At 37.7% G+C, this 21,583-nt stretch overlaps 1 protein-coding gene and 1 non-coding gene across 2 annotated transcripts in view; both read right to left on the minus strand.

The window, feature by feature from the left end:
- TMEM131 (transmembrane protein 131) overlaps nt 1–21,583 on the minus strand; it is a 221,887-nt gene that overhangs the window by 100,939 nt on the left and 99,365 nt on the right. Inside the window, exons 4-5 of the mRNA XM_028103920.2 lie at nt 21,486–21,554; nt 1,467–1,590 (exon numbers count right to left, since the gene is read on the minus strand). Coding sequence (XP_027959721.1) covers nt 1,467–1,590; nt 21,486–21,554 — 193 coding nt within the window. The remainder of the gene's footprint in view (nt 1–1,466; nt 1,591–21,485; nt 21,555–21,583) is intronic.
- On the minus strand, nt 10,851–10,983 carry LOC114209872 (small nucleolar RNA SNORA42/SNORA80 family). Its single transcript, XR_003609441.1, has one exon. It is a non-coding gene; the product is annotated as a small nucleolar RNA SNORA42/SNORA80 family (small nucleolar RNA).

Raw genomic sequence — 21,583 nt, forward strand, 5'->3', positions numbered from 1 at the left:
GAGAGGGAGAAGCAGGCTTCCTGCTGAGCAGGGAGCCCGATGCGGGGCTCAATCCCAGGACCCTGGGATCGTGACCTGAGCCGAAGGCAGACGCTTAATGACTGAGCCACCCAGGCGCCCCAAAATACTTTTAAATTTAAAAAAGCCAAAATTATGTCATTTTCTTTTTTACTCCAGAAATTGCTAGCTAAGGACAGCATATGATGAAATAGGATTTTTGAAAGGAGGAATGTAAAATCTCAATAATTTATAAAGTTTTAGCTGCTTTAAAAAAAGATCCTTTTTATTTGGTCCTATCTCTTCAAAGGAGTCCAGTGGAAACTCCAGGAGGATGAAATTAAGTTCCACTCATTTACCTCCCTCTGATACTTGCTATTTAGCTTTCTTGGAAGCTCATTTATTAGTTAATTTTAGCAGTCTATGTATTAAAGCTTAATCTATGTATTGTCTCAAATTCAAAATTTTTGAAGACCCCAGTTTTTGGTCAGATAATTTTTTTTAATTACAAGTTTGCATACTGTCTACAAAAATGATTATAAAGTTAAATTTTAGAGGATACTTGTGGTAGATAGAACTCTAAATCAGACCCCCAAATTTCCTGCCCTAATCTCTGAGATTGTGACTATGAGAAGATACCACACCTGTGGTTATTTATATTACACAATAAAAGGGATTTTGCAAATGTCACTGAGGTCATTAGTTAGTTGACGCAGTTCATCAAAAAGGAGACTATCCAGGTAGTCCTGACCTGATGACATGATTAAGGCAGAATTTTCTCCACTGGTGGCAGAAGAGGAAGCCAAAGAGACCTGAAGCATGAGGGAGATATGACGCATTACTGTGGGCTTGAAGATGGTGACAAGTAATCTGGGCGCCCTAGGGAACTGAGATGGATCCCTGGCCAAGAGCCAGCAATGAAATGGAGACCTCAATTCTATAAGCATAAGGAACTGAATTCTGCAGACAATTTGAATGAGGTTGGAAGTGGATTTTCCCTGAATCTCCAGTCAAGGACTCAGCCCAGATGACATCTTAATTACAGCCTTATGATACTCCGAGCAAAGAGCCCACTGGACTTACGACTTATAAAAAAAACTATGTGCTAATAAGTGGGTGTTATTTTAAGCCATCATGTTTGTAGTAGTTTATAATGGAACAATAGAAAACTAACACAGTGCTGAGGAATTATTATTAAAAAGGAAAAAAAATCAACTACGATCTGACTGCTACATTTTTCAGAGTGCCTAGGTTCAAAGTGGAATTATTAAGTTGTTCCACGTTGAGAAAAAAAATGTGTGTTTAAGAGTAGAAGTGGTAATTCTTAGGAAATGGGGCAAACTGAAACCCAGAACAAATATGGAACATTCACACTGGATTTCAATTACAGCAAAATGAAATTATACATAAAAAAATCTAGACATTTCAATTTCAAACTCAAGGGAAACATTTATAGTAGAAATACTTACCCTATTTTGAAAAAATGATGCATGAAAATGTGATGTTGTAGCAGATATTGATACTAAGGTAATAGTTTCTTCAGAACTAGGATTATGTAAGTAAACTTTTTCCATTTTTGGCATTCCAACTGGCCTGTAAAAAAAAAGAACAAAAAAAAACTTGTCACAAATACTTCAAAGATCATTTCTAGTTGTTAAAAAAATTAAATATCTAAACTACTGGACAAATACATATCCAAACATATAAGACTATTATAAATTGGTTTATATTTAAAATTACACATGAAAATGCATTCAACAAATATATGGTGAATGCCAATTTTATGTTACACACTGAGCCAGGGGCTGGGATATGATGAAGCAAGTCTTTGCTTGGAGGAAGCTTACAGTCCAGTGAGGAAGCAGGGAGGGAACAAAATGGTCAGATGCTTGCACTGCTTTCTGTAATACCACCCTGCTTTCCTACTAATTCTTTTTATTTCTTTTAAATTTTCATGTCCTCTTCTCCCCAAATTCCACTGATAAATGCTCTTCAATTTAGGAAAAACTGAGTGGCAAAGTTATGTGAGCAGATCTGCCTTATGAGTTAGGGGTGATTATTGTCCTCATTTTATAGATGAGGATACTGAGGAACAGAAAAGTTACTTAACTTGTCCAAAGTCATACTTGGAATCTAAATTAGAATCCAGACCATCTGGCTTTAGTCCATGTTCTAACCCATTATACTAAAGTGTCTACTCTCAAAGTAACAACATAAAACACACGCTCAGTGGTCTGATACCCACAGATGTATTTTAATGTTCTCCTTGGCATCCACATTATAGTTTGTCTTAAAAGTGAAATCTCAGTTATGTAGTCCATTGAGTATGTACACAGCTAATCTTAGTTGTACAGGCCTCCTGATTCCTACAGCATCAGAGAATTCTGCATATAAATTACATTTCTTCTTAATACTCTCTAATCATTTAATTGGCACCACTCTTACTTCCTCAACAAGATTATCAGCACCATTTCGGACAAAGGTTACATTATATATGCACCGTGTAGTCTCCATGTTTTCTAGCACAGGCACTTGGTAAGAGTGTGCATGGGTGAGCTTGCTCCCCTGCACACCCCTACCTAGTGGAAATTAAGGTCCTCCTTAACCTGACATCACTCAACCTAAACAAGTAACTAACTCCCTATGTTTTCACAGCCTTCCAACCTGGCCTAGGCTGGTTTCATGGGCATAGCCCCCCATGCCTTTACCAATCTCTTTGTTCTGCATTTTCCTCCCTATCCTCTATGCCAATCCAAATCCTCATTTTCTAATTCAAAAACAATTTCTTTCACAAGGTTCTCTCCTCAGGCAACTATTCTGGTCCACATTTTTATTTTATTCATGCCTGCTCTCCTTGAACACCCCACCCCCATACATACACAAACAACAATGCTGGAAAAATGCAGAAGCTAGAGAAAGGTACTGATCCCAAGGATTAACTAAAAAGCAGCAAGAAACCCTTGGGGGAACAGAAGGTTGCCTTGAACTGGAAGGCGGGGAAAAGTGAGGGACAAAGAATAGCCTAAGATGACAAGCAGAGGCTAGGGTAGAGGAAGTCTTCAAAATTTTATTCTTCTCCATTTCCTTCCCTGCTTGCCTTGGGACAATCAGAGCCTGCCCTGTCAAACTGGAACAGCAGAGGGGCTTAGAAAGGTAAAAATCTGATAATCAACTACCGTGGAGCATACCCACCTCTAACTCCTCTCTTTGGTCCTCCAAAGACCAAGAGCTATTTGATTGCAATTTAGGAAGACACCTCCATCCCGATGATTCTGCTTAAGCACTATCAGATAGAGTGGTGGCCAACATAGGACAATTACCAGTTTTTACACATTTGTGAGTGTGGAACTGGATCTTTCTTCCTTGGGGATAATCTCCCCTCTTAAATTCACAAAAGAACCAAAAAGGCTTGGTATTCTGCCTTACCTCAATATGCATTACAGGACAGGAGCTCTTAAGTTCACACATCAAAATAACATGATCTGTGAGGAGTATAATCAATTAGAAAACATACCATGTTGTGGTAAACTGTAGTGTTCCTAATCTGCTGACAGAACCTGTGAGAGGATTATACTTCTCTTCATTAACATTAGGCTTGGCCATGAGATTTTCTTTGGCCAATGAAATGTGAGTAAAAGGGACATATAAAATTAAGTTTTAAAAATCATCTTTTACTCTTTCCTCTTTGCACATTGTTCCAAGAAATGGCATTTCTCAGATAGGAGTGCTGATTTCAGTCTACATCCCACTAAGATTTTGGGGCTGGTTGTGGTCATAGTATATTTAACTTGGTAAGTTCTGCATAATACACACCTGAAGTTGGAAAAGTTGAACCAAGAACTAAAAATAAGCACAATAGGATATATTTAGGAGATATGGCAAGACATTAGTAAAACAAAGAAATCATATAGAAAAAGAAAATATTAGTATAAAAATATAATGTATAAAGGTAGATAAAAATCTATTAGTGGGTTGGAAGATCACACTGACAATTTAGTTCAGAATTCAGCAAGAAAAAAATATATAGAATATTTTAAAAGAGCTAAAAGAAACAAAAGAGAAGCAGATATGTAGGGCATAACTAGAAATGGTAATATTTGAAGATGGACTATAGGAATATTTAAGATTATGGACAAAATTAATGGGTAAAATCCAAACTTTAAAAAAATGACAAATTAATTCTTTTTCTTTAAAGATTTACTTATTTGAGAGAGAGTGCATGCACACACGTTGGGGGAAGGGACGTAGGGAGGAGGGAAGGAGCAGAGGGAGAAGGGGAGAGAAACTTTAACAGACTCTGCACTCAGTGAGGAGCCCAACCCAGGGCTTGATCTCATGACCCTGAGATCGTGACCTGAGATGAAACCAAGAGTGGGAGGCTTAACTGACTGTGCCACCCAGGCACCTCAAATATAAACTAATTCTTAATTGAAAGGGTTTATGAAGTGTCAACAAGGAGAGATAAGGAAACCCTGTACTTAACAGAGTAAAATTTAAGAGTTCTTTATACAATATGGATTAATTGTCTTATGAGATTTTTGCAAGTATTTTCTCCCATTGTGTGGAGTCTTTTCACTTTCCTGATGGTATCATTTATAGTACAAAAGTTTTTAATTTTTTATGTAATTCAATTTGTACATTTTGTCTTTTATCACTGGTGCTTCTGGAGTCATATCTAAGAAACCACTGCATAACAGAGATATATTCCAGTATTTTCTTCTAAAGGTTTTATAGTTTAGCTTTATTATATTTATATTTAGCTCTACGGTACACTTTGAATTAATTTTGTGTGAGGCAGGGATCCAACTTAACTCTTTCATATGTGGATACCCAGTTGTCCCAGCGCCATTTGTTGCAAAGACTATTCTTTATCTTTTGTTTTGGCACCCGTGTCAAAATCAACTGGCAATAAATGTAAAGTTCTATTTCTGGGATCTAAATCCTTTTCCATTTATTTATGTCTTTCCTTATGGCAGTGTCACAGTGTCTTGACTAAAGCTTATGTAAAGTTTCTGATATTGGGCACTGAAAGTTCTCTATTGGTCTCCTTTTAAAAGAATGGCTATTCTGGATCCCTCTTATTTCATGTGAATTTTAAGGTCAGCTTGTCCATTTCTACAAAAATGTCAGTTGGGATTTTGATGGGGATTGTGCTGAATTCATAGATCAATTTAGGGAGTATCGCCATCTTTATTCTGATCTATGAATAGGAAATGGCTTCCATTTATTTAATTCTTTAATTTCTTTTGACAATGGTTTGCTGTTTATAGTATACAGGTCTTACATTACTTTTGTTAAATTTATATCTAAGTATTGTACTCTTTTTGAGTTATTATAAATGGAACTGTTTTCTTAATTTTTAATTGCTCATTGCTAGTGTATAGAAATATAATTTATTTTACATATTGATCTTATATCCTGTAACCTTGCTGAACTCACTTATTCTAATTTTTTTAAGTGGATTGCTTACGATTTTCTATATACAAGAGTGTAACATCCAAAAATAGAGATGGTTTTACTTTTTCCTTTCCAATCTGGGTGCCTTTTGCTTCTTTTTCTTGCATAACTGCCCTGGTTCTTGATGTAGGGAGAAATCTTTCAGTCTTTCACCATTAAATATGATGTTAGCTGTGGGACTTTCATAGGTGTTCTTTATCAGGCTAGGGAAATTCTTTTCTAGTCTTATTTTTTTTTGAGTATTATTACCCTGAAAGGATGTATTTTCAAATCCTTTTTGTGTATGTGTTTACTGACATGATGTTTTTTCTCCCCTTTATTGGATTAACATGGTGTATATTATATTAATTGAATTTCAGATGTGAGCTTGAATTCACGATCCTGGGATTAAGACCTGAGCTGAGATCAAGAGTCAGTTGCTTAACCGACTGAGCCACCCAGGCACCCCGGTATATAATCATTTTTATGTGTTGCTGATTTTGGTTTTTATTATTTTGTGGATGAATTTTAACAAAAGGGGTATTGGTCTATAGTTTTCTTGTAGCGTCTTTGTGAGGTTTTGGTAAAATGGTAATGCAGGCCTAACATACTGAGTTGGGAAATGTTCCCTCTTCTGTTGTTTGGAAGAGTTCGTAGTGGATTGGTATTAATTCTTCTTTGAATTTTTGGTAGAATTAATCAATAAGGCTTTCTGTGCTTCTGAGCTTTCATTCTGGGAAGTTTTTTGATTACTAATTCAAACTCTTTACTTTTTATGTCTATTCAGACTTTCTATTTCTTCTTAGGTCAGTTTTGGTAATTTGTGTCTTCAGGAATTTGTCCATTTCAATTAAGTTAATGAATTTGTTAGCATATAGTTGTTCATGGTATTCCCTTATAATCCTTTTTTAAATTTCTATAAGGTTGATAGTAATGTCACCTCTTTCATTCCCGATTTTAGTAATTTGAGAGTCTTTTCTCTTTATTGCTTGGTCAGTCTAGCTAAGGGTTTGTCCATTTTGTTGCTCTTTTCAAAGAATCAATTTCTATTAATTTTCTCTATTATTTTTATCTGTATTTTATTTGTTTTTACTCTAGTCTTCATTATTTCTTTCTTTCTAATTATTTTTTACCTTATTTTTCTTTTTCTAGTTTCTTAAGGTGGAAGGTTAGGTTTCTGATTTGAGATTTGTTTTCTTTGCTGATTAAGACATTTACAGCTGTAAGTTTCTTCCTGGGCAATAGTTTTGCTGCATCCCATAAGTTCTGGTATGTTTTATTTTCATTTCACTCATCAGAAAGCATTTTCTAATTCCTCTCTTGATTTTCTTCTTTGATTCATTGGTGATTAAAGAATATGTTGTTTAATACCTCAAGATTTTTTTTTTCTGTATTGTTTTCCAGTTTATTTAATTAGAGAATGAAGTTAACAGAAAAGATACTTTGTATGACTTCAAAACTTACTGGGGCTTGCATTATGATGTATCCTGGAGAATGTTCTATGTGTGTGTAAACAGTGTAAGTACTCTGTTGTTGAGTGGAATGTTCTATAGATGTCTACTGGGCCTAGGAGCTCTGTACTGTTTTCAGGACTTCTGTTTCTTTTGTTATCTCTTGCTTAGATAGTCTATCCATTATTGAAAGTGGAGTACTAAAGACTCTATTAATGCTGAATTGTCTGTTTTTCCCTTCAACTGTCTGTTTTGCTTCCTATACTTTGGGTTTCTATTGTTAGTGAAGTCTTACCTTTTATAATCTGAAAATCTTGGTCTCTTAATTGGTATGTTTAAACTATTTATATTTAATGTAATTATTGATATGGTTAAAGTACCATCTTGCTAGTTATTTTCTATTCTATCTCTTCTTTGTTTATAACTCTTTTATATGCATAATTTTCTTTCTTTTTTTTTTTTTAAAGATTTTTATTTATTTGACAGAGAGAGACACAGCAAGAGAGGGAACACAAGCAGGGGGAGTGGGAGAGGGAGAAGCAGGCTTCCCGCTGAGCAGGGAGCCCGATGCGGGGCTCGATCCCAGGACCCCGACCCGAGCTGAAGGCAGATGCTTAACAACTGAGCCACCCAGGCACCCCTTATATGCATAATTTTCTAGTCCTGGCCCAATTAAACTAGAAATCAATAACAAAAAGATAACTCGATTCCCTATAAATATGTAAATAGATCAATGCATGTGTAAGTAACCCATGGATCAAAGACAAAATCTGAATAAAAATTAAGAACTATCTGGAACTGAATGAAAATGAAAAACTGAACTCACTAAAAGCTTGTATAATACAGTTCATTCTGTGCTTACAGAAAAATTCATGAATTTAAATCTACATATTTGAAAAGAAAAAAGCCTAAAAGTTAATGAGTTAAGCATCCATGTCATTAGAAAAAGAACGGCAAATTAAATCTAAATAAAGTACAAAAAAAGAAATGTTAAAATAAGAGTGGAAATCAATCGGAGTAAAAGATGTAAAATAGAGATGATCTATGAAGTCAGAAGTTCACAGGTCTTGGGGGTAAAAAACTAGTAAGTTGATAACTACCTGACAAAACTGAGAAAGAAAAAAGAGATGGCACAAAATATCAGTATCAGCAATGATAAAAGGAGTTACAGCTACAGATGCTACAAACATTAAAACAATCACAGAATGATATTAGCAACTTTAGGTTAGTAAATTTGAAAATTATCCTGAAATTGCCAAACTCCTAGAAAAACACAGCTTACCAAAACTGGTAAATTAAAAAAATATATGTAAGCATTACAAAAAATAAAACTACTAAAGGGACACCTGGGTAGCACAGTCAGTTAAGTGTCCAACTCTTGATATCAGCTCATGTCTTGATCTCAGGGTTTTAAGTTCAAGCCCCACACTGGGCTCTACACTTAAAATAAAACAAAAAACTATTAAAGAAATTAAATTCATAATTTAAAACCTTACCACAAAGAAAATTCCAGCCCAGGAGTACTCTCTACTGGCAAATTTTACTACATACTTAAAGATAATATTTTACCAATTAATTGGGGGGGGGGAGTGAAATGCAGGTACAAAATGGGGAAAAATGAGGAAGAACTCTATGACTCTAGATCTGAGTTGGGAAAACATGAATCAGAATTATCAGTATGAGACATGATTTACATACATGCATTTATTTTTTAAATTTTTTTTAGAGAGAGGGCTTGATCTCACGACCCTGAGATCATGACCTGAGCTGAAATCAAGAGTCAGATGCTTAACCGACTGAGCTACCCAGGTACCTCAATATATATGCATTTATATATATGCATATGTTTTGGGGTGCCTGGGCAGCTTAGTTGCTAAGCATCTGCCTTCAGTTCAGGTCATGATCCCAGGGTCCTGGGATCGAGCCCTGCACTGGGCTCCCTGCTCAGCGGGGAGCCTGCTTCTCCCTCTCCCACTCCCCCTGCTTGTGTTCCCTCTCTCGCTGTGTCTCTCTCTGTCAAATAAATAAATAAAATCTTAAAAAAAATATATATATATGCATATGTTTTTCCATAGATCTGTTCACATAAGCCTAGAAGCAATGACGTCCAGAGCAATAATGCCCAGATATGGGTTTGAAATGTCACTCCCCAACAAAAGAAACCAGGACTTCTTGTACTTTTGGCTAATTCTAGGTCTAGGACAAGGAAAAGAGAAGAAAGTCTAGAATGTCTTATTGAATCAGAAAGCAAAGAAATGTTCAAAGGTGAATGGGACATATCAAAAAAAGATAGGAATCAGCTTAACCATGCTTCCACTGGGAAAATATAAAGAGATGGATACTCTAACTTAATAGCAATCAGAGAAATACAAAATTAACAATGAAGTATCACATTATCCCTATTTACCTAGCAAAATTAGAAGGTTGGCTAATGTTAAAGGTTAGTGCAAATATGTGGATGTGGAACTACACATGCACTGCTATTAGGAGTATAAAGTGGTACAGATACTCACAAAAGCAATCAGGCAATACCTAGATAGTGAAGTGTACTCACTCACACTCTATGACCTATGCATTCCACTCCTGGGCTTACATTCCAAAAAAATGCTCATGACAGTCCATACTGAACCTGTAAGAGGATTTCACTGCAGGGCTGTTTGTGGTGGTGGGGTTACTAGAGGCAATATGTATAGCCACTGAAGAAAGAGTTATGGGTAAAATGTGGATACTCTATTATGGTTAGAAGTAAGAGAACAGATGGACATCTAACAAAAATGGACCTTTAAAAAGGTAAGAAATAGAATGAACTATGCAGCCACTAAGGAAAACAATATGGAGGTTCCTCAAAAATTAAAAAATAGAACTACCATATGATCCAGCGATCTCACTTCTTCCCATATCCAAAGGAAATGAAAATAGGATCTCGAAGAGATATCTGCACCCCCATGTTCACTGCAGCATTATTCACAATAGCCAAAATATAGAAATAACTGAAGTGTCTGTCAGCAGATAAATGGATAAAGAAGATATGGTATGTATATATAGAGAGAGGAATATTATTCAGCCATGAGAAAGGATATCCTGCCCCTTGCAACAACATGGTTGTCCTTGAGGGCATTATGCTAAATGAAGTCAGACAGGGAAAGACAAACACTCTATATCACTTATATGTGTAATCTAAAAAAGCTGAACTCATAGAAACAGAGACTTAGAATGGTGGTTACCAGGGGCCGAGGAGTGCAGAAAGAGGGAGATGTTGGTCAAAGAGTACAAACTCCTGGTGAGAAGATGAGTAAGTTCCAGGGATTTAATGTCCAGCATAGCAATTATAGTTATTAATACTGTATTATATACTTGAAAGTTGCTAAAACCTTAAATGTTCTCACCACAAAAGAGAAGTGGTAATTATGTGATGTGATGGTGTTAGCTAACCCTACAGTGGTAATCATTCTGCAATATATAAGTATATCAAATCAACATGTTGTGTACCTTAAACCTATAGAATGTCACAAGTAAATTATATCTCAATAAAGCCAAAAAAACCTCAGAATGAGCTATATCACAATATTTGTATACTAAGATATAATCACATAAACTAAAAATATATAATAATACCTATATGGGTGGCAGAGGTAAAACTACATATATATCTTATGCATTTTTCTGTCTGTATATTTCATGAAAAAAGGTAAAGACAGTGTTATGGTAAAGTATGAGAATACTCTGGAAAGTAACACTACTCTACAATCATTAAGCATCATCATATAAAACTAGAATAAAGCATTTAAAGGTTTTTTGTTTGTTTGTTTAGAGTGACCTCAACAGTCAAGATGGTTTTGCTATGTGAACTGTTTACTTGAGGTCAGTGAATCAAAAGGTATTCGCTGAAGGCCTATATTTGAGCCAGCTTTATAATGATGCTGGCTTATTTTTATAGTTTTCTTTTTTTTTTTTTTTTTCCCCTTTTACTGTGCGACCTGCTTCAGTGCCTGCAGCCTATGGCACAGAGGCCAGGCAATGGTTCGGGGCCACAGTTTGCTCTGGCTCAGAGCACTGAGAGGCCCAGGGGGACGAGCCTGCCATAAATCCAAACCCATGCATTATAGTTGATTCTTATGTAACTGTATAATGCTCAATCACATTTAGTCAGAGAGTGAGCCCCATATATTAAATATGATCCCTCAAGAATTCAATTTTAAAAGTACTTTAACAAATGCTACATGAAACAGAGTATTACAGAACTCGGGGTGGGAAGTATTATAGTTAAACATTACAAAAAATACACTCAAAGGTCATTTTATTGTCCAAGTAGAAATTTTAGTCTGTTTCCTTATAGGTTTTTGTCTAACTTCCTCACTGGGACTTCATAGTCTTTTTTTTTCTTTTAATCCTTAAAGTCAGAAGTTGGTCAGAATTTCATGTATTCAAACTGACTTAATATAGTCAGATTTTTTCACTTGATTTTCATATTCTGTATCATCTAAATCAACATCAAAATCTAATTTACCACTTTATTCAGTTCTTCTGCAGCTTTATCTACAGTTTAATCTTGGATTATTTTAAACATTTTGTCATTTCTAGAATGGAATAACAGTCTCTTCTCCCACATCACACAGAAAAGTCAGGTTTGTCTGCGTGAGGTTCACCAATTATGTAAATAAGAATTATTCACTTGTCTTTTGTAACATTTAACACATTATAATGGTTTTGATAATGGTCTGCACTGTGGTTTATTTTACACATCACTTGACGATTTCTTTATAATGATGACATGAAGCTTTGTTGTTGTGGTTAATGTTTTCTGGTGCCTCCAAGGGCTGAACACCCAGTCTTGTTCCCCTTCTGAGAGCTCATCAATGCAGATGCTATCACCTCTTGCCACAAGCGGGAAGGATGTGGAAGCAAAAACCTGGTTCAGAATCATTCCATGGCTTACAGCCCAGCCACCATGAAGTCCAAAATATTTCTGTGGCTTAATAGTCCAACCATGAGGAAAAAACCCAAAAGTGGACCCAGGACTTGGTCCTGAGGCAGGGACAGAGAAGGGTATCCACAGGGAGGCTTATAACAACACATTTAGGGTTAGGAAGTAGGAAGCTGAGTACCCTCACAAGCTCTTCAAGCTTAGTGGAATTCCTTTTGCCTCTGGTAAAAGGAGCTAGACCCCTTAACCAACAGGTTCGTCAATCCCAGGTGGGGGGGGGGGGTCACAGGACCATGAAAGTAGGGCAGTAGGTACAGATCCAGCTGGGGCCTCAAATTTTGGGCATGATGTTGCAGGGAGAAGCTGTATAAAGACAGTATGGAAGATAAAATTCTTTTTCCTCAAGCTTCATATAGACATATAAATAGAACAACAGTACACAGAAATAAAAATGGCCTTACATCCTGGAAGTTTACCCACTAACATGCTTTCTTCAATAAATATGCTCTTTCACAATTCAAGTGTTCTGTAGGCTAAGTGGCAACCAGTCGTTCACCTCCCTATGAATTTGATTTACTTAATGTTTTCCCTCCTGTGGCCTCAGTGTAATCAATCTCAGTTATGATAAAGAAGACAGAGTATAAGACGGACAGGTAGTGTGGGGGATCCCTCAAGAAGACAGGACAGAAGACGGCTGCAGGAGAGGACTATGGGGTAAGGAAGAGAGCTCGGATGGCTTTGGGGCCCGGCAGCAGGGGGTGGATCAGAATGCTTGGCGTGCAATGAGGCTGAGGCTGGCCTTGCTCTTCTTTCGAGGGATCAGAGAGGAAAGGCCCTGGCCACACCCTACAGAAATGAACCTTTGCTCAGAGGAGAAAGGTCATCTACTTATGTTGTTCAAAGAGGTTTGGAGTAAGAGGAAGAGAGGAAAGATCTCAGGAAGGGTGTCAGTAGGCTACTCTAGTTAGGCAGGCTCCGACAGAGCAGGGTTCCTGCAGCTCTGGGCAGTCCACACCACAGGAAGCAGAGGGAGTCCTCCTTGAACATACCTCATATAAACAGCTTCCCCCCTCACCCTCCCGCTCCTCAGTTTCTCTGGGGATGTGAACAGAATCCATGATAAAGTGGGAGACTTAAAAGAGAAGTCACACTAAACCACGGAAAACTTTGGCCAAGTACTAATGCATGCTTACTTGTAAATAAATAAGCAGTGCATTAGTTTTCTGCAACATAACAAATTACCAGAAACTCAGAGGCTGAAAGTGATACCCATTTATTATCTTACAAGTCTGTAAGTCCGAAGTCCAGGCCCAGCGTGACCGAGTGATGTGCTCAGGGGTCTCACTCACTCAAGCTCAAAGTCCTCTTCTAGGCTCATGCAGGTTATTGGTGATATTTAGGTTGCTCCCAGTCTCTTGCCATATGGCCCTCTCCATTTCCAAAACTGGCACAAGAAACTCCCTTGCATCCAACACTTCTCATGCTTGAAAATACGGCATTTCTGTCTATGACTGCTATAGCCAAATGTTGAGGGCTCATGACATCAGCTCAGGGCCCCAGATTATCTCCCTATCTTAAAGGTCAACTGATTTGGGACCTTAATAACATTTCCAAAATCCTTTACAGCAATATCTACATTAGTGTTTGATTGGGAGATGTGTGTGCATCTCGGAAGCCAGGAATTTGGGGACCATCTTAGAATTCTGCTTGCCCTAAGCAGCATGTGAGACTGCGTGGCTAGACAGGTAAGATTTTCAAATGCCTGCAGCGCTGGTTCTGTTGGTTTCTACTGTCGGCTACTCCAAAGACAGGAGGGCCAAAGGGGGGAGTGTGAATTATTTACAGATAAACCAAGCAGAATCAAATATATGGCTGTTCTCTGTGCTGTCTGTGCACAGCTACTGACTGTCCATACTCCGGAAGAGTCTGAAGTGCAAAAGAATTAGGAAGAAGCAGCTATGAACTAGACACCAGCTTGGAAAGTAAGCTGCAATTTTGTGGTCAGTGGCCAGTTTCCCATGCCACAGAAAGACAACACAATGCCAGGAAACAGCTGAAGAAATGGCTGAGCAACTACCCTCAGACAAACCCTATGAATGACAGTGACACAGCACTCTACTAAACACAACTTTTGGCAGGAAACTGGGCCGAATCAATATGCAGTACTTTGTACCACTCAATTACCACAAAATTCGAGCATCTTTTTATACACATTTCAGATTGGGGGCTGAGGGGACTGCTGGTGGAACAGTTAGTAACTGAAAAAGCAAAAAGGAACCAAACATCCCTTTAGAAGAGAGAATCTACTTGATTTTTTATTGGAATATGAAAAAGTGATTAGAAGAAACACCTTTCATGAACTGAATTTAACTTGAAAATAAAGACTTTTGTTTTTAGCAACAGACTATTTAATAACTTCCATTTTTTAAGACATTAATTAGGTCTCCATTTTAAGCTTTAGATTTGAAACCAAGATTTTCTGCACTTAATAATTACATAAACCAAAGAACTCAGTAAACCAAGTTTCCACCCAAAGCATCTTTCACAGTCTGCAATAAATGTTTGAAAAAAGGAGTTGTTATGGAAACAGAAAAATATTTAACAGCATTGGCATAAATAACTAAGAGGGATGCAGAGGGATGGGGGGAGGTGGTCATGCCCAGATTGTTCCAACTAATTGTTACAGAGAAAGCAAGGAAGGGACAGAGAGGGGGAAAGAGATAGAATTAAAGAATAAATTTAAATGTAATGGGAGAAAACAAAGAAAGCCTATTTTTGAAGAAAGTTAACTTGATTTACTGTGAAAGAAGCTCTAGAGGGCAGTAAGGATGGTCAGAGTTGTCAGTACAGAGGGGTCTGGAAGGCGGCCAGAGTACGTCCTAGAGCTGCATCCTCGCTAAAGGGCCTGAAACTCTCCTGGAAGCCCTGGATGACCACCAGATGCAACTCAGTGTGGTAAATTCTATCCAATTTAAAGTTTTTCAGATACCACAAAGGGTGTTTTAAAAATATGAGTGACTTCTGGTTTAGCAAAAAGACCACAAGCAGTGTAGAAACAATTCACACAAAACATAAGGCAAAACTTCAGTGCATGAGTCAAGGTAGTAAGCAATCATAACTCTACTTACAATTTTTGGAAAAAAGTATTATAAAGTGTTCTGTTAAGGATATTCTTCTCAAGTCCTAAAATTACTGCTATACATATCAAGTCAATGAAACATTTATAGCATGGGCATTAAGTCAGTACACTGCCAGATCAAGTAGAAAAGGTAAAGCAAATGTTCAATGCAGTCTGGCAAAAACACTTGGGAATGTAAAGTTAATTTAACTGAAACAAAGAAATCAGCGGGAAATCTTGTTGGATTTAAAGATAATGTACTGTATGCAAGTGTTACGTGTGAAATATGTGCCAGAGATACAAAGATAAATAAATTATCTTCAAAGCCAGGTCTAGAAGGGAAGCAGACATCTAAACAGAGCAATAACCAGCGTGCTGACAGAAGTTAGTAGGTGTAATGAGTAATAAAGACTTTGATTCCATTGTTGGTATTTGATTACTGAGAGTTTTCAAGCCCCATAACGTCCCCTCACCTTATATTCCACAGATGGGCAAGCCAATAAGAAAGCCTGTACTCTCACTCTTAGATGCAGTGAGAAGTTCAAACTTTGAGTCCGCCCCAGCCTCAGCCCCAACCACAATAAAGTCAAACCGGTCTCCTTTCTCCGCTCTCTCAGGCCATTTTTCAGACTTGCTTGGGAGCCCACCCTGCTCTCCCCAGAATGCTTTATTATGTGAGTATAATAAATCTTCCCGCACCCTCTTCATGTGTGTGCATGTGAGGTCATCAGTCTTGGTTCAGTGTTCCTTCCAATATATGTCCATTTTTCCCTCTAGTTTCAGTCAGATTTCTATCACTTAGAACCAAAAACTAAAGCATTGACCAAAACTGAGGGAATAAAGGCACTCTGTAATTACTGTTAATTTTCTTACAATATGAATAGTGGTACTGTAGTTATGTACAAAGTCCTTACATATGGAAATGTGTGCCAAAGAGTATAGGAATAAAATGTTACTACGTCTGCTTTCAAATGATTTAAAATTGACAAAAATACGAATATGGCAAAAATCTTAATTATTGAATTTAGGTTAGGAGTACATTCATTACCTGCTCTTTCTCCTTTGTTTTGATTATGTGAAAGCATCCATACAATTCTTTTGGAGGGGAGACTCAAAGTATGTACAACATGCCTAGCACTTAGAAAGACCACTTACTTCAGGAAGTGGTAAGTAGTTCTCCACAGGGGTGGCCTAGGGTGAGGAGGCACATAAGAAAGGTAAAGGACAGAGTTTAGGTTGAGAAATTTAGCGTCTATCCTAAAGACATCTGGAAACCATCAAAGGATTTTTTTTGTGGGAAAGAGTCCAGTAAATGACATGATTTGGATAGTAAAAAGATTTCCCTGTTGACAGTGTTGATCATAAATTGGAAAATGGCAGGCATATGGTAAGTCTAGATAAAAAATGATGAAGGCCTGAATTAAGAGGAGAAGGCTAAGAATAAGAAATAAAGGTTAGAGAAGAGCAGACATGAAAAGTTGACAGAATTCTGGTAATGGATTTGGTGGGGGAAGGGATGGAGTGCTCTGAGGTAAAGGAAAGAATCCAGGAAACATCAGGATTTTTGGCTTTGGTGACTGATTTATACCATTCATGGAGACTGGAAATACAAAAGCAAGAGCAGGGCACACTGAGTTTCAGGTGTTGCTGGAGACACATGGTAGTGTTTGGGAAGAGGGGCGAGACACAGGTTTGGAAACCACAGACATATGTCAAGGGCGTGGAAGAGAGCACCCCATAAGAGAGTGTGGAGTTGGCTCAAAGAGGCTGAGGAAAGAGAAGCAGCTACAGTTAGGGGATAAACAGGGAACAGAACCCTGAAAGAAGCCAAGAAAAAATGGCTTTAAGACACAGGAAGAAAACACAGAGTGGTTCACAAGGGTAGAGGCCAAGAAAGATCTGAGGAGGAAGTCAGTGGTGTCATGTACTCTACAAGAGACCAAGAAAGACAAGATTATTAAGGTCACCCAACAAAAAGACCTAAAGTAGGGCGGTTCCAGGGTCAATTAATTCTGCAGTTTAACACTATTATCAAGGACTCAAGTTCTTTCCATTTTTCTACTCTCAGACAAATTTTGCTGGCTTTATCCTCAGCCTAGCACCTCTGATGGATTGCAAGATGGTTGCCATAGTACCCCAGGCATTGCATGCAGACAATATCCAGCATGGAAGAGGGATAATTCTTTTGTAAGTCTCTTTTTTAGAGTGGGGGAAAAAAAACCTGTTCCCAGAAATCCTTTAGTAGACCCGACTTCATATTACTGGGTAGAACTGGGTCACACGTCCACCCCTGAAATGATCATAAACAAGAATGGGAGTATTACAATTGACTCAGATTAATCAGGAATACTCCTGAGCTGGAGACAGGCTCACTTGTCCTAAGGGCAGGATAACTGAAAAACCTGGGGCTGTATTAACAAAAAGGTGAGGGGGGAATGTTGAATAGGTAACTAATGGGCACGAAAGGGGCCGCTCTGTACTAAGGTATTCTAATCTGATTTTTTTCCAAATAATGATACTTTATTTAAGAAAGAGCAAGGATTTTTAGAGGCGGAAAGACAAGTGGTCAATGCAGGAAAAAATTCCAATCAAGTAAGCTTTATGCTTCTGAGACTGGAAGGAAGCCAAACATAGAATAACTTTGAAGGAGGATGTATCCTAAAACCTCTCTGATTTCCTTTGGCAATAGGTTACTTCCTAACCCACCAATAATTTACCTTCTGCAGTGCAAACACACAACGTCTCTTCCTTTGTACCAGAATTTCTACTTTCAACTTTCATAAAAAGAAATGTAGCTCTAAAATGGCTAGGCAAATTCTTCCAGTCACATTGCCTGCGATCTTCTAGGGTCAAAGTTCTAAATTTAGGAACCTCTGTGTTTACATCCATGTGGTGGCTCTGTGGTCTACCGACTTGACTGGGTTGAACTACAGTCCCCAGAACTCCCTCATACATTTCTGCTTAGGGTGGGTTATGTGGGATGCTCTCTCCTGAGAGCTGGAACATGGACGGGAGGCAGCCGCCGTTTTGTAGCATACAGTAACTTCTTCCAGTTACTCACTCAAACACCAACGTAGGTGCTGCTGGGAAGGGATTCTGCAGATGTAATTCAAGTCCCTCATCAGCTGACTTTAAATTAATTAAAAGAGAGATTAGGTAGGCTTGTCTTAAACAGTTGCAAGCCCTTTCAAAGAGAACGTAGCCTTTGCCTGAACTAAGAGGCTCCAAACAACAGATGGATCTGCAACTGCTTTGCTTCCTCAGGCTCTTCCCTGAGAGCCTGCCTGTGGACATCAAGCTTCAGCACTTACTCATGGTCTTCCCTTCCTGACTGCCTGCCCCTGTACACTTTGGGCTTGTTTAACCAGCTCCCACAACTATATAAGCCAATACACAAAACTCCACACACATATACATATATATACATACACTGACTCACATACTCACACACATACAAAATCTAACTGATTGAACCCTAACACACACGTGCTCACATTTGCCTCCAACTCCTACTTCTACCTTTGTGAGATAAAACCAGCTCCATTCAGTGCTCTCAGACTGGACGCAGAAAAGTTTAAAATGGGAGGATCATTTTCTTTTTCTTTTGTTTCCACTATTTTAGAGCAGCTTGTAAATCTGCTGGCTTACGGAATAGTTCAGTATACCTACTATATACCTTTCCCATGCTGTAACTAAGAGCTCATGCTATGCTTCAAATAATTTTCTTCACTGTATTACCTAGCCCAGCTCGCACTGGAGTTCATATGTCCATCTGCACACCTGCAATAAACTTCCACAGTTTCTCTCATGGTATTTCAGTTCCTATCAGTTCTCTTTGTTCATGACACCAAACTATTCTCTAGCCTAAATATTAACTGAAAACCTTTAAATTCTGCATATCCTTTCATCCCACAACTCCATTCTTAGGACTCTCTCCTGAGGATAAAGTCATGCTGTGTTTGTATCATTAGTTTCGGCACTGATTATAAGAACAAAAAGTTTAAAACAATATAAAACAAGAAATGAATTGAACAAATATATCCATACAATTTGATGTTCTTTAATACCATGAAAGAAAGTAACAGATAATTCAACGGAATAAAGAAAAAAAAATGCACAACGTATTATGTTTAGAAAGCAGGTTATACAACAGTTTATGTTCAGAAAATACAGTCATGTTTTTTGTGACTCAATAAATAAATACAGATGCATAGAAGAAGGACTTGAAGGATAAAAGCTCAATGTTAATGTTTCTGCGTGGCTGGACTACTGGTAATTTCTTACTTTCTTATTTCTCCTGGGAAGTATTTTCTAAGTTTACTATAGTGGACATGCACTGCTAGTGTAATAAGCAGAATCCCAGTAAGTTCTGTAGTGGTGACTTAATAACCTACGGCCTAGAACAGGAATTCTTCCCTACCTCTCAAGAATCCAGTATGGACTTTGAGAGGGATGTCTAGAGAACCCTTTAACCTGTGTGCACAATGCTGTCTGTATGTGCAACGCTGCGTGCCTTTGTGTGCATTTGGAGAGGTGAAGAGTTTCACAGCTTTCACCTAGTCCTCAAGAGATCCATGATCAAAAATACGTTAAAACCACCAGTCCAGAATCTTTCAATTCAGGCATTTTGTACAGCTGAAAATGTCTTTATCTCAAGTGATACATAAAATTTGTACAACTCTCTCAAAAAACAAATTATGAAGTAAAAAACAGCTGGGTGTAACTTTTGACAAGCTCTCTCTCGAATGGTTGCTGCTATGCTTTCCAAGTAAGAATACTCTGTGTTTGAGACTAATGATTTTGGTGTTGTTTGCCAACCTCCTCTCCTGGCCCTCATGCAGCACCAGAAATACAGCTCATGCCCTAGTCTCAGAATGGAGTTTGTTAGTCTCTGTTCTGGGCCCCTCTAGGGTGAGCAAACATACTCTAAGAGAATTTTACTGTCCTGACAGAAAACTCACTAGTAGTTAGAAAACAATGAACTCTTTTATGGAGATCAAAATATGTGCCATGTTTCATTAAATATCTTGCATTTGAGAGAAGGAGACTGTGGGCGACATGTTATTGTGACTGGCTTAAGGCCTCTACTTTATGTTCCTTGCAATCTTGACATTGTATACCTAAACCGTTTTTTTTTTTTTTTTTTAAAGATTTTATTTATTTATTTGTCAGAGAGAGAGAGAGTACGTGCACAGGCAGGGGGAGCGGCAGAGGGAGAGGGAGAAGCAGGCTCCCCACTGAGCAGGGAGCTCGATGTGGGGCTCAATCCCAATACCCTGGGATCACGACCTGAGCCGAAGGCAGACACTTAACCAACTGAGCCACCCAGGCGCCCCCCTAAACCGTTTTTGTAAGACAGAAATGATAGTGATATGTTTCCCATCCAAATATTATGGTCTATAAATCTAACACCCAGAAGTCACTTTTACTTACATAATGACTATTCCAAAATACTGATTCCATCTAGAAGTGCACAAAGAACCATACAAAATTCTCTCTGCACTGCTACCCCTAAAATCCATGATCTCTGTAGGAATATAGTCTTAAAAGTTGGGAGTCGCTATCAGGTATCTTGCTTTTTATGCTAGCTACTCTACCATGGTTCTGTACAAATATAATTAGTGTATTTGATTATTCCAGGTTTGAGATTGTAAATAAATTATTTAAACTTCATATGTTTACTAGTAAAAAATGGTTAATTACAACTCTGACAACATTAAAGAAAATTATAATTTTCACTTAATCAAATAGATCTATATACAGTTTCTCTACCACTCCTCTTTTAAATTGTTTTCTTTTCCTGCTAGTTTACCAGGGTGGCATTGCTCTAGCAGTTACGTGCTCTAGCACTAAGAATTTTTCCTTATCTACTTGCTGAATTAGACTGGAACCAAATACAGGTAGACTTGTCTTTTTCTCAGTGTATCTGAGATGTGCAAAACCTGAGGCTCAGAGGTAGAAGGGAAGCCAGAAATATGGTTTGAGGAAGCAATCTGTGGTTGAACCACGTCTTTCTGCAGGATTTTCTTTTGTTTGCTCTTTTGGATTAGTGATAATAATACTTATTTGGTGATGTATAGAAGTCTATACTTTAAAAGCACATGCCAACAAATAATAATGATACATCTTTCTATATCCACATGGAAAATTTTAAATAGAAGTGGAAATGAATTACTAATCAGAAAAGTAACCTAAAAGTTTTATGCTGCTTCTGAATAGGATCCTTTGAACCAGGGACTTTATTAGGTGGGTATTTTTCAAACTTCAAAAGTTAATATTATATGTTAGACTCATAAGAGATACTTGCTTCCCATTTTCTTTCTTTCTTTCTTTCTTTTTTGTTTTAAAGATTTTATTTATTTATTTGCCAGAGAGAGAGAGAGAGAGCGCACACAAGAGGGGGACTTCCCATTTTCAAACTGCATTCAACATTGTTTTCCTGTACTTGAAAATGTAACTTTCTCAGAGAGATAACACAGGTAAAAAGCAAGACAAATAAATGCATAAAATACACATAATAGTTTAATGGGAAACTATGGTCTGAAAATTTTAAACTTACTGTTCATGGAAATCCAGCATTGGTGGCTCAAATCGTATAGGTCTGCAATTACCCCGGTACAGAGATATACTGTAAGTAAAAACAAAAGAGTGTAAGAA

The sequence above is a fragment of the Eumetopias jubatus genome, unplaced genomic scaffold (assembly GCF_037043125.1).
Source record: "Eumetopias jubatus isolate StellerSeaLion01/CBP00866 unplaced genomic scaffold, mEumJub1_p1.0 scaffold_9, whole genome shotgun sequence".
Taxonomy (NCBI): domain Eukaryota; kingdom Metazoa; phylum Chordata; class Mammalia; order Carnivora; family Otariidae; genus Eumetopias; species Eumetopias jubatus.